This window comes from Tribolium castaneum, chromosome 4 (genome assembly GCF_031307605.1).
Source record: "Tribolium castaneum strain GA2 chromosome 4, icTriCast1.1, whole genome shotgun sequence".
Taxonomy (NCBI): Eukaryota; Metazoa; Arthropoda; class Insecta; order Coleoptera; family Tenebrionidae; genus Tribolium; species Tribolium castaneum.
The window spans coordinates 11,906,279-11,924,159 of NC_087397.1; the positions used below are offsets into that span (position 1 = coordinate 11,906,279).

Consider the following 17,881-nt stretch of genomic DNA (forward strand, 5'->3'; position numbering starts at 1 on the left):
TCCGCACGCAGTTTTCAAACTCCTCCTGCTCTGCCCATAAAACAAATCCTTTTACTTTCGAATGGTCGTGACTTTGATTCAGGCGATATGCTCGGTGGTGTGCGTTTGCCTTGGGTTATTAACCCAACACATGGACATTCTTGACATTGCTCTCGACGGCGCGGCGGCTGCAGGAGTCGGTACCAGTTTTGCGACCGGATTTATCACGAAAAAAGCTCTTTGTTTTCTTCGTCTTTTTGCAACGATAATCTTTGTTGTCTGAGATGGAAATTAAACAGCGTCAAGATAACTTCTAATGGAATGGGTATAAAATGTGATTACTGATTATACCACCCAGGTTTTCAGGACCGTGTTTGGAATTAGCGATTTTTGTGTACCTTCTAGCTTTTTAAAAAAGTTATAAATTAATTAACTGCACTTACTTCTGTGTTCATTCTTATTACAGATAGAGATGAAACCAAGAATTATGATTTTTTTAACTATAACTACTACGACATACATTAATTGTACCTATTTTTTTTATTTTTAAAAATACTATATAAAAATCGTGGAATATATGTTTTTTTAACTATGAGATGTCTTCTTTATGTATTTACTTATGCTCTAATATCATGCTACCAGAGCCCGATTGATATCAAGTAATGAAGAACAATATAATTAATAAAAATAAAGAAATAAAGTTAAAACAAAACAAAAAATATTTCTGTGACTAATCAACAATAATGCTTATTTTGATGCCCAAAAAGAAAAAATTCTTCTGATCTAATTTAGTAGTTTTTTGTTTAACAAAATCTTTTAGAAAGACACTATTTTCGACAATTGTGTGATTTTTAACGAGATTCTTCAAAATAATTAAAGCTCAGTAAGGAAACGGCTAAACTAACAACTTTGTAGCTCCAGTTTGGCAATTTTTCAAATTTCGCCAAACAGTTTGGTTCCGGGGTGAACAGTGTGCTACAATGCTCTAAAAGGAACATAGGAAAACTATTTTCCCCGTATTTTATGCAAATCAGGTTATGGACGGCCCTGCAAGTTTTACAGAATTGTTGTTTATTTATCAGTCAAACAGAGTGACCAGCACAATGAACAGATAAGAGGAAAACGAGAGAAACAAATTGGGGTAGCGGTGACACGTTTGAAAGGGTCATACATTTCAATGATTTAAAAGTTAAACAAACACTCGTTGTTTAACACTCGATGGCGGAAACGTGAATTTTGAAAGTAACAATAAATTTTATGATGAAATAAAAAAGTAATGTTTATTTCAGTGTTAATCAGTGAAACAAGGTAGCGATAGCGGTTTGTTCAGTTTCAATGTACATTTCGATTTTTTCCACTATCTTCAGGTAAATAAAATCTAATAAAAATAGTACGTTTCAGCAAACATACTTTACTGACGTTTGATTTATTAGAAAGAATTTGATAAATGACGGATAAAACAGCATATTTATAGTTCTCTTTGATGTCCTGTAATTTGTTGTGATCGGTAATTATTTTTATGAGGTCTCAAAACAATTAAACCTCTGTATAATTTACGGTTTTCACTTTCAGAAGCTTAACAGTGCCAGAAATACACCTTCAATGATCTACTGTTTGTGTTTATCCGAAGTTAAAACCAGTTGGTTTGTATTATTGATAAGTCGATTCTTAACAGTTGGTTAAATGACCTCCATTTAGCCGACCATTTAGTATAATCGCTTTTACATACATGAAATTCAATCAAATTGAAATTAAATTAGCTTCCCACAAGTGGGTAGTAATTCATTCTGACGAGACGAACGCTCCTCTATTTTTCTTCATACAGACGTTTAGATCTTGATTTAAAGTCAATTCGTTTCAAGCATTACACATTACTTTTCTCTGTTTGATTTTAATCGATCCTAATCGCAACTGATTTTGTTTATCACGTAGAAAACTGAAATCATTGACCAGCGATGTGTGAAAACTCAACATAAATAGCCGGCATAAAAATTAAATGCTGCGTTTAAAGCGCTTTGTGATCGTGACAGTCTTTGTTGTTACAACTTGTGACATGCCATTATTGTAGGATGGCTATAAATTTCACTGTTTGTCCACGAGAAAATTCAGTTTTCAGGATGTTAGTTTCAAGAAGCGGAAGGAAAACAACTCGGATTGCAAAAATAGTTTCTTGTTCATTTTTAAATGGAGTACAGTTGAAACTTTTTTATTTATCTTACCCTCAACTAATATTAATGACCCAAAATTTACTTAGCTTAGTTTTCAAAAAATTAACGTGGGCGTTTGTCGTAAAAATGAAACATAAAAATAAGTTGGGATTTCGATGGAAAATGCAGTTTTACGTAAAAAAAATCTAGGTCATATCCGGTAATTTTTCTTCTACAATTATGTGGAAAAAATGAGATCACAGAATTATGAAATTACGTAAACATCAGTGAACTGAGGAATTTCAGAATCGTTCCCTAATTTGGAGTTTTCAATTCGCGAAATTTAGCAAATCGTTTTGTTTTTGACGTGAACTAAATGGAACATTTATCAATCGGAGTTCAAATCTGACGTTGGCGTGCGTCTTGAAATCGATAACAAATTGAAAAGTTTTATAATTCTCTCAGAGCGAACTCCGCAATGGATTTTTTTAGTTAGAGCACACACGACTTTGGCGAAAATCTGAGCTTCTCAGGAAGGAAATCTTCCAAATACAATTTGGCATTATTAGCACAGTATTGTTGAAATGTTTAGGCGAGGCTTACGTGCCGCGAATGCACAACGAAAAATGGAATTTATTCTTTTTAAACCGAATTTCATCTCTGATTAAAATATTTTAGGTCGAAAGTGCTAAATTATGGACGAGCTGTTCATGTGCAATTTAACGTAGAGTTCTCATCACTTCTTTAAAAATAACTGTCAATAGGCCGCGCGCATTTCCATCTGAATATTTCATGTGCTCGTGCGTTTTCCGGGAAAGCGTGAACTTACTTCTCCATTCAGCTAAAATTGTAATCAGTTTTCAAAAAAAACAGCCAGTTTTTCTTACATTTAACTTGGGCAAGTTCAACAAGATCGATTGAGCTTGAATCCATTTCGTATCAATTCTTTATTCAGATTTCGAACGTGTTCACGAACTTTGCCTATTAGCGCGAGTCCATCATTGAAAAATTAATTCGCAGATGTTAATTATTAAGTAATCTTTCAGTAGCCTATTAGAGTCCAAGGATTGGGTTCAAACTGTGGCCTTTTCTCAGTTTTGGGCCTTATCGTGTGGGATCAGTAAAGTAGTTACGTGGCAAATATCAAAAATTGAATTATTCAACGAATGTTGACACTGACTTGGGGTTACATGCATTTTACTCCCCAAGGAACTCGAACACTCCGAAGTGCTTGAACTTATTTTTCGCTTCGTTTCATTTGACAGCGCTTTTTTAAAACAAAGGCAAGCTGACTTTGGTCGACGGAACGTTTTAAACTAGACACGTATTTAAATGTTAATTACACCGTTTAGTTTTGCCATCTGATACTTAACATAGCGTTAAATTTATTCCTGGTTACGGATGGTACGGTTGCAAAATTTTGAAAGTTGCACTTTTACTCCACCAAAAAATGTTACACGGTTGTGTGATTCGGGAAAAAAATCCAAAAACGCTCGTAATAATAGTGGAAATGGGAAAACGCGACAAGCAACGTGCGCTAGTTATTTTTTGTTTGTCGTCGTTGCAATCTCATCTGCATTTATTAAAAATTCCTTTGATATTTTTAATAAAGTGTTTCTTGGTTCGAACGGAACGAATTTTGAGTCGCTGTTAATTACGGCCTAAAAGTGATGCATTCCGTCGAAAAATCCACACTTTGCATGTTGACATAAATTAAGATGGAAGTAGAAGATTGCAAACGCTAATTAAAATAAACGGGCGTTTTTCGTCGATACGACAAGTCGTCAAGTTTGACGTGCAGGTGTGCTTTCCGTAACGAATTACCGCGAAAATTGATTTGTTATATATAGAGACTTAGTTTTGGCACGATATTAGCAAAAACATTAATAACAATAATGGTGTTATTCAGTTAGGTTGCATCTTAAAGCAGCTGTCTTTAATAAATCACGACCTGCACGAAAAATCAAGCCTGATCTTCCCTAATTAAGCGTTGGGGCGTTTTTCGGCGTGTTATTTTATGAAATTCTCTTCGAATAATGTTAATTAAAGTGTGAAATTGTCCATTGTCTTGTACGTTTGTTGAGCGGACGGAACAATGCCACTTTCTTTAAAATGAAGTGTTGACGCCGAATTTTTTCGCTTATCGGACGCAGTGGTGACACTTTCTTTCAAGTCCAACAAACGCCATAATAAATTTTCCCATTCACTTGTTGTTCGCTACAAACCAAACCAATACTGAGACAAGGGCGCCCACAAAGTGCTAATTACCCCCGTTCCGGTTTTAATAAATTAAATCACACTTATTTGCGCGGCGGCTTTGTCCCCGAGATTAGGTTACTTTAAAAGGAGTTGGAAGTAATGGATTACGGCTGTGGAGAAATTAGCCGGGGGCAAAAAACGTGATTAGAGGAAATTGAGGAGTTTTTGGTTCCTAAGAAGATTGACATTAATTATCGTAATGGATTTGTCGACCCTCGAAAATAACTTGTGTTACAATTCGAAACACGTGTTCGTTCTTTATACTTTTAGTTGTAATTTGAGGACGTGGTGCCGGATTGAAACGAACAAAGCTGTTTTGAATGTGATTCTGTTCTTTGAGGCAGGTCAGACTCGAGGTGTGACTTATTTTCTACACGTTGTGCGTCATTTCAATTTGATGTTGCGATTGAAAGTGGTGATAAAGACAGCTGCTACTGGGATGAAAAAGATGCCGTGACCATCATCGAAAAGATTAGCATATTTAAAATAGGAACGAGTGACGCAAAATCGCCCAACGATCGTTTTTTGGAAAAATGTTTAGATGCTCTTTAGGTCAAAATCAATACTAATTCATAAATGAACCCACTCACGTCGTGAATTCGTAAATTCTTAATGATGTTATTTTTAGAATACGATTAGTTTCGTAAATAATGAAGTAACGACGAACTTCATTTTCCTGGGCCTGATGTCTCCTGAATCGTATGAATCTTTATTTTGACTTTATAATTAGATATGTAAATAAGCGAATTAAAAAAGAAACAAATTGTTTGCCTGATTTCGTGTGTTTATTATTTATTCAGTAAACGCTTTTGCTTATGCAGGCGCAATTCACAAGTATCGCAATGAAATTTTCAGTGGTTTCTATCTTCCACACGTAAAAAGACCAATAAACTGAAACACATTCACTAGAAATTGTGTATTACTTTGATAAATCAAAGCGTTGCTCGTGAAAATTGTAATTTTAAGTATTGTGCGATTGTTTTTAACCTTCTACAGGGTGTTCCGTCTAAATCCCACGTTACAAGTAGTGGTAGTTAGTAGTAGGTAGTAGATAGTCGTCTGAAATTTTTTTTACAACCATAATCTTCTAGGTCCTACTCAATTAAAATATTTTTAAGATGGTCACACTTTCGATTATACCGGAAGTCGCTATCAACTTTTTTAATTTAAATGGAAAGCTGTATTTTTTAATGTGTTTGGATGGATTACTAGAGTTATTTTAACGTAGAGTTCATAATGGTTTACGAAATATTTACGATTTTTTATTTTTTTTTGGATATGCAACTTCTAGTTTAAAAATCGATAACTCTGCCATTTTTAAAAATTTGGGAATATTTTTTAGCTCATTTGAAAGAGGAAGAAGCTTGAATTTTTCCTGTGGTGTTTTCAAATTTCTAAAAAAGAATATCAAACTCAAAATTTTTAAGTTTTGCAGAACTTTAAGCATCCATAACTCATTTTTTCAAATGAAATGCCACAAGTTTTGTTTCATTAAATCGTAGAAAATTTAATTCTGCATCGATCTGTATTAGCATTCCCTATTCTTAAGTTTAATAATTTTCAAGTTACAATAACTTTTTGTTGGTAATGAAAAACTCATTAGCTATAAACATTTTCTCATAGGTTGCCATGGAAACGAGAGAATAAATGTGAGAATAGTATATTATTATATGAGTTTTATACGACGTTCTATTGTGGCACGAATAGTTTTGGAGCACGACGAAGGAGTGCTCCAATAAAATGAGTGCCACAATAAAGTCTTATAAAACGAGTGTAATATACTATTTTTTCTACTTTCTATTTTTGTTGTTTGTCTTTGTTTAGTTTAACTTATTAAAATTTCCTCTTAATTTTGCTAATTATTCAAAAATAACTTTTTGTTGAGATTGAGAAATTCATTAGCTATAGGCCTTTTCTCATAGGTTGCTATGGAAACAAGAGAAACAATGTGAGATTAAAATTAAAGTTTTTTAAACCAACATTCAATGAATTAATTTTGTTTTCACAAGACGGACAACAAAATTTTGAACAGAGTTTGTGGTTTGTTTAATCAGAAATGTTTTAATAGCTGTGGTTATTGAGAAATTTTCTTCAATGTCAATAAAACCAACATAACTTAAAAATTAGCACAGATAGGTCTAGGAATTGCTAATATACAGATCGATGTAGAAAAAATTCTCCTCCACCTAGTAAAATAAAAATTGGGAAATTTGAAAAAATTAAGTTATGGCTACTTGAAGTTAACCTTAAAATTTTTTGGTTTGTTAACTTCTTTTCCAATTTTGAACACACTGGAGAACACATATAGGCTTTTTATTTTAATTCTCCAAATATGATTTTGAAATCTCTAAAATTAAGAAAGTTTTTTAAATGCCAGATGCAAATCTAATAATTTTCAAAAAATCTAAAATATGTTGAAAGCGGGTAAACTTAGGTATAGGAAAAGCTGATTAAAACTCTCTTAAAATAACACAACTAATCCAAAAACGCAGTGAAAAACATAGCTTTTCATTTAAAATAAGAAATTTGATAGCGACTTTCGGTCTAACCGGATGTGTCGCCATCTTGAAAATATTTTCATTGAGCAGAACTTAACGAATTATGCCTGAGTACCAGCTTTCAAATAAATATCGTTATTAGAACCTTCAATAATGTAAGGTTTAGACGGAACAGCCTGTATATTTTAAAAAGCGAACTTTTTAATTTCAAACGGTATTTCCTACGCAAATTTATATACGCTAAAGTAATGACGTCAGTGTTTTTGGCGTAGTTCGCAAGGTCTAAGCAAGTTACATAAAGTCTATTTGAAATTATCTAACGTGATTCATGTGGTCAATAGATTTTGCGAAAAAAGGCCGACGTGAGCAAACAGCAAACTTTAATAACACTGTGTAAAGTGGAAATTGTTTATCTTTTCAAAATAGGAAATTCAGCGCGCGATATTCAGCTCGAAAATTGGGTTTCACTATCGAAAACGCCTAATTTTCCATCGACAACCACTTGAAAACGTACCGCCGAACAAAAGTTACACTAAATTAAGCTCTCGGAGAGATTCAATAATCCCCCCGGAGTGCGTAAAGAAAAGGGGCCTTGATTAATTCCGCCTGATTTACGACGATCTTTAAGCGAAATTTTGATTGGAAACCTGGCCAAAGTCATTGTGGACATCGGGTTTCCGGCGATTGCACCCCTCGGTACATGCGAGGGCGCTAATGGAGATAAGAAGTTGATTTGTCACTGTCGTTTGGTGTTGGAGCAGTGATTTCATTAAAATTTTATGTGGTGTTATCTGATTCCCACACAAAGGGCCTAACATCTTGCGAAATAAAGCAGTACAATTTTTTGGAACATCAAATTAATCGGGCTGATTTACGGTCTCGTTCTACTTTGTAAATAAAAACCCCCATTAAAAATGTTTTTGCTTTCGAGTGAATGTGATATTTATCTAAATATCTAAAAATGTATCGCGGCTTGTATAAATAGTACAAGGTGGAAACATGTTCTGAAAATGCCTCGTTTTCCTAAATTTAAATCCTGTCAATGCTTACACAAAATCCTCATTCCAAAACTTCGGTCATCTGTCATTTTATTTTGAGACAACTTCAGCAATTACTCAAGCGTTCCCATTTTGAGCCGCAATTTCTAATGGCGTGATGATCGAATTGCACTCATTATTCGAACATATGGGTAATTCTCGAGTCAGTTAATGTAAACGTAGCTATGAATAGCGTGATGAACGAAATTTGAAATTATTCCTCATTAAGTCCTGACCATTTTTCCGGACAATAGGCTGGGATAAAAAGCTGGCTTTGTGTATCTGCAAGTTTGTAAGCTCGCTCTATCGTCGATTCGAATCACGATAATTGTCATTTAGAAAACGGTTGGCTGGAATTGTCAGCACAGTTCTGAATGGTGGAAGTGAAAATAAGATTTAACAGTAGTTGGAACAAAGTTAAGCATCGGGTGCAGCTCTAATTGAACGAACGTGATTCGAAATTAGAACTCGATGCTGGTTTTTAGCCTTTTATGGGAGATTGTGTATTATTTATTGATTGAATGTGGAACGGTTGAATTTGATAGCACATATTTTATTCATTAATCCTGGCTCGAGCTGAGCCGATTTAGAAAATTAGATCTTTTATGTTTTGACAAGTGTGGAGAACCACTCAGATTATCGCAGGGTAAATACTTGGCCTTTCTGGGGCGGGTTTTTGCCGATCGTCAAGAATGTCGCCTAGTTTTAATTAAAACAAATTCACATGTCGGCGGAAAACGTATGTACCATCTAATAAATTCCAGGCGGGATTGTTTCACTTAGTTTGTATTTGCTGTGTTTGAAGCTGAACAATTTCCCAATTACTTAAATTTATAGGTGTAGTTAGGTTTCTATTAGACGCTATTATTTGTGCTACTTATTGATTGCGTAAGTGATTTATTTTATGGCCTGGAGCGTTCTTCTCCTCATGATGTTTTTGACGGTTTGATCAACTCGTCGTTTTAATGAGTTGGGTTCTTCCTGGCATCATCCTACACAAAGACTGGCTACTTTTTCGGTTTTTCTCACATAACCTACGCACAAAGAAAGACATGCAGCGGTTCGATTTACCAAAGCAGGTTTCTTAAAATATGCATCCTTGCAGGAGAAGAAAACGTTGGCCCAGTCGGTCGCTCGGTCAACGACGACCGACCATGTCTTGGAGTTACTCACGAAGGCCAACCAGTCGCAGTTTTTTGCAAGTTGGGTTAGGAGAACAACGGCGGGTGATTGACTCGATTTTTCCTAATTCACACAATTGTTTGGACAGTTTTTAAAACGTCAGTGTTTATTTTACAAACGGTGCCAACAAACTACAATGTCAATACTTGATTCGTGTGAAGATCGACGAAAATAAGTGGAGTCTTGCTATATTTGGACTATGAATTATGAAATACTCAGTCGAAATGTGTGTGACTAAAGTTTTACAAAATTACACTCTATTTTAAGAAACTCGTTCATTATTTATAACACATCGAACACATTTTCCTGTTTTGCTTCCGAGGTTCTTTTAATTAATTTATTGACCAAAAAACGGATAATTATTTTTGGGCTACTACAGTTTTCTGGTCAATTGGAGCAAGTAATTGAAAAGCACATCGCAACGTGAACTCGACTCAAGTTAACAAAGTAGCAGCAATTAGTTTTCAATCATGTAACTTAGTTCTTCGTTATTAATTTATGAAATAAATACGTGGCTCTTTCATTCATTAAATATTCAACATTTTGTCTTGAACATAATTTGTAATATAAACTACCGTTTGGTTCAATTCAACGCTCCGTTTTGAATTACTCGTAGTTGTCTTCAGATTTCAGAAATAATGTGAAACATCATTATTTTGTATTTTTAGATCAGAGAAATTGCACGTTTTTGAACCAACTTTACACTCGAACGAGCCATTCGACGCACTAGGTAAAAAACTGAACTGTTTCTTAGAGTGCCGGCTCGGCAGGTGAAATCTATACCTACAGGGTGTTTCAAGTTTTAGTGCCAGTGAAAAAATAAATACTTCTAGTTGCTTAAAAGAAAAAACTCGTTTGTAAACGATAGGGTTAGAACGCTTCAATTTTATGCTTTAACGTTATCCCAAATTTTCATAGTATGAGCGTGAAATGCAAAAAACTACAATTATTCAATTATTGCAATCGTTTTTTTTATAATAAAATTCCTCTTATTTTTAAGTGAGAATTTCGAAATTGAAATAGTAAAAAATCCAAGGCGTTTTGAGCAAGTAAGTAAGTAAGTGAAAAATTACCAAAAAACTCGAAGTGATACCTTTCGAACGTACAGTAATTAGAAATCGCAGTGTTCTTAGGTGCGCGATAAGATTGCCTCACCTGGTACATTAAATACATAACTACGGAGGACTATAACTTAGGAGACGAAACGAGATACAAAATCGTACGATTTTCTGTACCCATAAAAAATAGTACAGCAGAGTAAAATGAGGGCGCTTCGAATGTAATACCGTCTCGGTGCCAAATCGTTTTAAATTAATTTAAATTCAACCAATTCACTAATTACTTCGAAAAAAGTGCAGTAATATTAGACTTTGCATTTTCAACAGACGAGAAAAACTGACGACTAAAATTTTCATGAGAAACATGAGAAAAGAAATATTTAAAGTGTAAAATTTGTGCTTCGTTCTATATTTTAAAAAACGTTGCGAATACGGTTAAAGATACAAGAAAAATGCTTTGAAGAAAGTTGTAGAGAATTAAATTTTCTTTAAAAAAGTCAGCGAGACTATATCATTATCTTCAACGGTTTAGGCCCTACAGACGTTCAAAGACGCTCAAGAGACGGATTTCCTTTATTTTTCCGGTGGTCAAGTGTTGGTAAGTGAATTTACACCTAAACCGTTGAAGACAGAAATATGGTGTCGCAGACTTTTTTGTAGAAAATTTAATACTCTACAACCTCGTTCCTTTAATTTTTTTGTATCTTTAACCGTATTCGCAGCATTTTGATAAATAGGCGACGGTGCCCAAAAAATTATCGCTTTGAATTATTAATTTGCGTTCCACCTGCTATTTTTACAAACGCAGCGAACACGGTTGAAGATACAAAAAAGTGTAAAGAACGTGATTGTAGAGAATTAAATTTTCTATAAAAAAGTCCGCGACACCATATTTCTATCTCCAATGGTTTAGGTATAATTTCACTTTCCAATACTTGACCACCGGCAAAATGAAATAAATCCGTGGCTTGAGTCTTTGAATGACTTTGGGGCCTAAATGGTTAAACATAGGGATATAGTTTTGCGGAGTTTTTTAAAGGAATTTTAATTCTCTACAACTTCTTCCTAACATTTTCTTGTATCTGTAACCGTATTCGCAGCGTTTTGAAAAATATGGGGCAGAGTGCAAATTGGTAAATATTTGAAATTTTTTTAAATATAGTTTAAGATATGATTTTTGCATTATTTTTATCTCCTATTATTGAGAATTTAATGCTCTATCTGCCTGTGTTTTTTTGTTCACTTTGTACTAACCGTTATTTAATTACAACTATTTTTATAAATTCATTGCTCTGAAAACTTAGACGATAATGGAACAACTGCGCCTCTAGCGACATTAACGGAACTATCGAGGACGGGGACGTTTTATTTGTACGTCGTTTCATATCCTAAGTTTTAGATGTCCGTACACATAACATGTTCAAATAGAATGTTAAGTAAAAGTATACTTTTGTTTGAACTTTATTAATTTCATCCTAAAGCCGACTCATCCTTATTAGTAATTCCGTTACAAATAATTAGTCAGTAGGAAGAAATTTTGCAAAATAATTGAATTTTTTGCACAAAATAGGTAACCAGGGGATTTTTGGCTTGCATTTGAGGAAAAATCGTTTTTCTTTACTTGTCCATGCGTTTCTGTAGGTTTTGATAAGGTGTGACTGGTATTGGAGAGCTTGATTTTTATTGATTGGCTCATTGTGCTTATTTAAATGTCCCAGCCCTAAAATCCAAACGAATTGCGTCACCCCCATACGTAATAAATAATGTATGAGCAGATGTGGAGCTTTTTATGTCTCTTTTGCGGCTTCCATATAGGTGGTGGTGGTGGTTATTGGCAGAGGTCATAAATCGTGAAATTCTATCGGATTTTCCTTCTAATCCCTGCAACTGTTCCGTATTTCATGCACGTTTATTTTCTTTATGTAACTGCTTTTAAAACTTGGGGCATAACCCGAAATTTACGACTGAATATGAACCAGTAACGATTCTGTTTATAAATCGGTTTGTATGTTGCTTTACGATCAATTAGTTTGTGGTATTTTTCACCGCAGAAATGCCACGATTTCTTGAAAATATACACTTTAAACAGTTACTCATGTAATTAAGCTGGTTTACATGATGACCCGACAATGTGGAGATAGACAAGAAAATAAACCAGCTGCATACAGTTAGCTTAAGCAGATATACATCATCAGAATGTAAATGTAGTCGTAAAACTCCACAAGATGGAAATTGTGAAATTAATGACAAAGTTTTGTACAGCATCCATCTAAATTAACCCTCGATATGGTACGGTCACTAATAAATTTTCAATTCAAGTTAGCTTTCCTTAGCCGCTCCAAAATAACTGAAGCGAGGCTTTTGTGACAAAATTCAGCTTAATCGTGAGTTAGTGAATCGATACCAACCCTCTATTGTTTGATGAATTCTCCTCAATTTTATAATATTTGATGATTTTCCGGTTACTGGATTCTGAAGCTTTACCGGAGTCTAAATATAACTGAGCCATGTTTGAGTTCAGGAGGGTATGTAATCGATGGTTTTTAACTACGCTTCGGTCACAAAACTAACTAAATAATAAACGTATCCTTCGTCACTGCCATTTCCGAAACACTTCGATCGATTTCTGTTTTTGGCGAGCGAAAAATACCAAGGGATTGGCAACTTTAATAAATTCAAAACATCGTGAAACTAGTTTAGACATCGTTGCCAATTTTGTTTTGGCCTGTTATAGGTAGATACGATATAATGACACACGACTATAAAATATTCACTATGTATATACCATTGACCTTGTTTCTGGTTAATAATTTATGGAAGTTAATTTGAAGGCTTTTGTTGGTGGCCCCAAGTAAACAACCTTAAACAGTTCCAGGCTAAGGATCTAAGAATTGATTGTCTACATAAAACTTATGACTTTTCCCCACTCCCTACCTCCTCCAATCCAAAGTTGATGTCAATACAAATTTAATTTTCACAAAATTAGACCCAAAATTGTGTGATTTTGCGTTTTTCGAATTTTTATACACGTTTTTGAGGTAAAAACATTAGAAATTGTTATGCAGGATGGTTCAGTCCAGGTCCCGTCTTCTTTAGCTCAGTTATTATTATTATTTAAGTTTGAGTTTTGATATTTTGTAGATGTTATCAGTGGCGCACCCAAGCTCTAATTAGTGGCTTGAATTTTAAATTTGTTTATAAAAAAAATTGAAAAAGGACGCATATGGGCGCTTAGATACGCTTCCGATTTTTGCTGTTCCGATAAATACTTAAAGACATGTTTTGTGTTGTTTTTCTTGAAATTTGCTGCAAAATTTATCAATTCTCGTCAGTTCACGGATGCATTTAGTCTAGCCGTTAAATATTTAGCCCGTGAATCTTAGTATTTTATGTTAGTTTATTTGTATAAAGCAATTTTTTCATTTTTTAAGATATAAAATATAAAAGATGCTATAAGATAAAGATAGAAATAAGTTAATCTAAAATATGACAGAAAAACGGAAATCAGAAAACTCTCTACTCATCTGCTTGATTTTATAACAAGACAATATGAAGTCAACTACTAATCTTACAACTACAACTAGCAGTAGTATTACTAATACAAGTAGTTCAAGTGTCATTGGTACGGTGACTGTAATTACTATATTTATTATAAATTTTTTGAAGTTCAAGAAAAAAATATTTAAACAATATACTCTTTGAAGATTTTTTTATTGTGAATTTTTATAGTTTTTACATACATTTGTATTTTTCTATACATACATATGTAACAATTAAATTGTTTTTAGTTTAAAATACATATCTTTTTATCATGGCATATATTTAAAACATAATTTTTGGACCCCTTTAAAAAAAATCTGAGTGCGCCACTGGATGTCATTTATATTTATATTATAGGACATATTAGGATTAGGATGCCCTTAAAGTTTTTTTATTTGTTTAGAAATTAAAAATTAAATATTTAAAATTAACTAAAATTAAAATCCAAAAAAAATATTTTATTTTAAAAATTAACAGGAATTTACAAAAACAGTGCTTCTTTGTAAAGAAGTAGGTCATTAGTAAGTACGTGTTGAACAAGGTCTAACAGACTTATTAATTACGTTTGATTGATTTGAATTACTACAGTTAAATTACAATTAATTTCCAAACTTTTTAAACTTTAGGGACTTTTATTTTGGTTATGTTTATTTACTTATTTCAAATGGCAACCCCTGTTTATTTTTATATCATTCGATGCAGAATTACAAAAGGAACATTTTTTCTTATTACAACCCTAACGCATATTTTGTGTTATTTGCCAAAAACTTGTTTTGGCAACTATTTTACTGACAAATTTAATGAATAAAATTATAGCATGTTATTAAAAAATTCTTATTTATTTAACAAGTCTGAGTGTAAATTGGACGCTTTATTTCACGAGTAAACTGTTAAACCACGAGTGAAACCGACTGGTTTATCATCCACGAGTTGAAATAAATGAACCGATTTACACGAAAACGAGTTGAATACATCATTTTATTCTTCGAATTAGACTCAACAAGGCTTAACATTGCTTTAAATCTGTTAAAAATAGTTTGACGTTTCTTACTGACAAATGTCAAACAGTTGTCAAAACTTCCTTACACAGGAGAAAAACCATAAATTTTGACAGTGTCGAAGGACAAATTATTATTGTCACATAATACTTTTTTGGGACATTGTATAATCAAAAATATTTTTCTAAAATATAGACTGATCCAGAAATACTGAGTCTGTTGGCAACCCATTTGAAAGTATTTGTGCTCGTAATTTGCAACACTGTAACCGAATTCGATTTCTCTTGACAATTATTTGACGTACAACCCCACAAGAATGTTAAATTGTTGTTAACTGGAAGAGTTCTCCATTGGTATCCTTAAAAATTTAAGTCCAGTGTTGCCAACAGACTCAGTATTTCTGGATCAGTCTTTACATCCTAGAGTACAAATATAACGTCCACAAAATATCAAAAGTTTAACTTTACTAATAACTCAGCTACGAAAGACGGGATCTGAGCTGGACCACCTGTATTGTAGGAGAACATTTTACAACAATAAATTTTGATAAAAAGTATTATTATTATTGCTTTTCTTCATCAGTATTCGAGCACGTTTCAGCGCTGTTTTTTGATTTTATTACAGGATTTGAACACAGAATGTACCTATTTATTTCAAGAACAAGCAATTTTGTTGTTTAATTCGAAATGGTATTCTAAACAAAATGAAATAGGAATCCGTGTTTTGCTGTTTGTTATGCGACAATTTAAATCACACATTCAAACTGATTTTGCGTCAGCCGAATAATTAATTTTTGCGAAGAAACTAATAATGCGTTGTGATGTAATTCCAACATCACTGGAGTTCGATATTCGAAAATGTGGCGTTAACGATCTGTTAGCAACAGGTTTAGTGAAACGGAGACTAGACGTTTCCAGCCCTTGGATAAACACAGGTAGTGACAGCCTGAATTTCCCTCGCGATACTTTCCGCTTCGACTGCACTGTTGGTAATTTCAGAAATCCTCGTTTAAACTTTTACGAGACGTTTGAAATGGCAAGATTTCAATCGAAACTCTTATGTCGGGCGTTTATTAAATATGTAGATGATGAGACGGAACTAATCAGACGTGGATAATTTTTTCATCACTGGAAATGGCTTGATGGAATCCATGAAACGGCAAAAATTCGCTTCTGCTAGGTCAAGCAAACATTAATCGCCTTTTCTGACCTGTTTTCTAACAAATGGTGTAAAATCGCTAAGGGCTGGCTCCTGATTTTCTCGCTTGAAATACAATAATTGTTATGCGTGTCCATTGTGCTGGTCCTTTGGCGCCTCCTCCTGCGGGTATACATGACAAGTTCATCCCGTTCCGAATTCCTGACTTCCGTAACACATCCAATTGTTTGTTCAGCTGATTGATGTCGACATGTGGTTTGCAGGATCGATCGGGAATTCGACGCTCACATGGCTGTCACGGTTTACCCCAACGTTAAACTCGAGTGGTAAGTCGGTACTTCTTAACTGAAATTCTCTAACTTTCAAAATAACGCCAAATAACAACAACATCAGTCACACAACGGACTCGATGCCGGCAATTTGTTTCGAAAGGAACGTACCAACTGAACGCATCGATCAAATGGACATGGAAGTAATGGACTTGCTTTGTATGTGCCGGAAGTATTTTTGATAAGATCTCGTCATTAGTTAAACCCACACTGTTTACGTAGGACAGAAGGGAGCTTATTAAATTTGCTTAATAAATAGGGGATTAACCTGAGACGTGCGGGAAAATCCAAATACCATTCGAGTGATCAAACTTGCGCAATTCAATACTAAACTTCCAATTGAGTTGTTTTTGCCGTTCTTCTCCAAGACAAACATTTTCGTATAATGTTTTTCATTAACTTCAAGATCTCGAGAAGTTCAGTTGATTTAGGCCAAATCTCAATTTGTGGAAAGTAAAAGTGCCCCGCTATATCAAACGTTGTGTCCAATCTTTGGGACGTGTCTTTTGCAAAAAGTTGGTGCGTTGCCTTGAACTCTGCACCCAATTGCCCACATCGATCTTTATTGTTCGAAAACGATGTTATTAACTGTACCTACATTATTCTGTATTATACCGATTAATATTTTGTTGGCATGCTCAATTAATACATCACAATTTCACGTGTAGTTTCCTTTTATTTATTTGGATTAGATAGAATAGAGAGGTGCAGTTGATTACGACCATTGGGATAGCCACGTTTTTTCTCCTAGTTTAGTTTGCACATTTAGGTGTCCTTTAAACTAACTGAACAACCAGTATTTCCCGTGAGACCTATCAACTTTCTTGTTGTTGATCATGACTTTCGGTGAAGATGTTCGAAAGTGTTTCTGTTTTTATTATTGTTAACCAGAGCGGTGCAGTCATCAAGGGATGACTGCCAAGTTTATGAGTGGCGTTTGACACTAAATTTGTGTTCTTTCAGTTCGTTTGAATGAAGCGTGTTTAATGTGCGTGAAATTTGCTAGTTTATGGACATTTTTACATTTGCTTAAAAACTGTGAAATTCACGTATTACATTTTTTAGTACACGACCGAGTTTGTAATGAATTTGAGCAAGTAATTCAGTTTTAATTTAAATTCTCCAAATTGATTAGCAAATAATACGGCTTGCGTGCGCCGGAGTCCAATTATGAAAGTCCTTTTTGTTATTTTTGCTCGTAAATCAAACTAATTACTACAACAAGTCAACGCGAGTCAATCAAGAACTGTCACAAAACAAACTTTTGGTAACTCAAGGATATCCTGTGGTGGTGGTGACGAGAAATTTTTAGATCTTTGTGCTCAAGGTTTCTATCAAAAGTTAATCAATCAGGTTGTGTGTTTAGCATTGGTCTCTATATGGATGTCCGACACAATTTATTTGTTTTGACGACAAAGTGTGTGTTTAATTGAGGTGTTGGTATTTGAAGCCCCGAAAGACCTGTTTTAAGTCAGATTCCGCCCATTGAAGCGGAAAATTGCTTTCTTCTTCGCCGTATTTGTTCGCACGATGTAGTCCCAGGACAAATATTCCAGTAGTTTCTTTGCCTCATTCAAATTAAAATTTTTCCACAAATCCAATTATTTTCCACCGCTCTATTTAGCCCGTTTTCTTTGTTACGCCGTTTTTTATAGTCTCGACTCGACTAAATGCAAGGGAAAATATTGACAGTATG

At 34.1% G+C, this 17,881-nt stretch overlaps 1 protein-coding gene across 6 annotated transcripts in view; it reads left to right on the plus strand.

Annotated features, from left to right (window-relative positions):
* Nucleotides 1-17,881, plus strand: part of msi (musashi) — a 54,722-nt gene that overhangs the window by 12,484 nt on the left and 24,357 nt on the right. For 3 of the 6 annotated variants that reach the window (XM_064356377.1, XM_064356380.1, XM_963325.5), the window contains exon 2: nt 16,120-16,182. The exons of 2 other annotated variants lie outside the window; for them this stretch is intronic. In XM_064356377.1, the coding sequence (XP_064212447.1) occupies nt 16,120-16,182 (63 nt within the window). Of the gene's footprint in view, nt 1-9,025; nt 15,247-16,119; nt 16,183-17,881 lie in introns of those variants that run through there. One more of the 6 variants, XR_010333862.1, reaches the window with a different exon arrangement.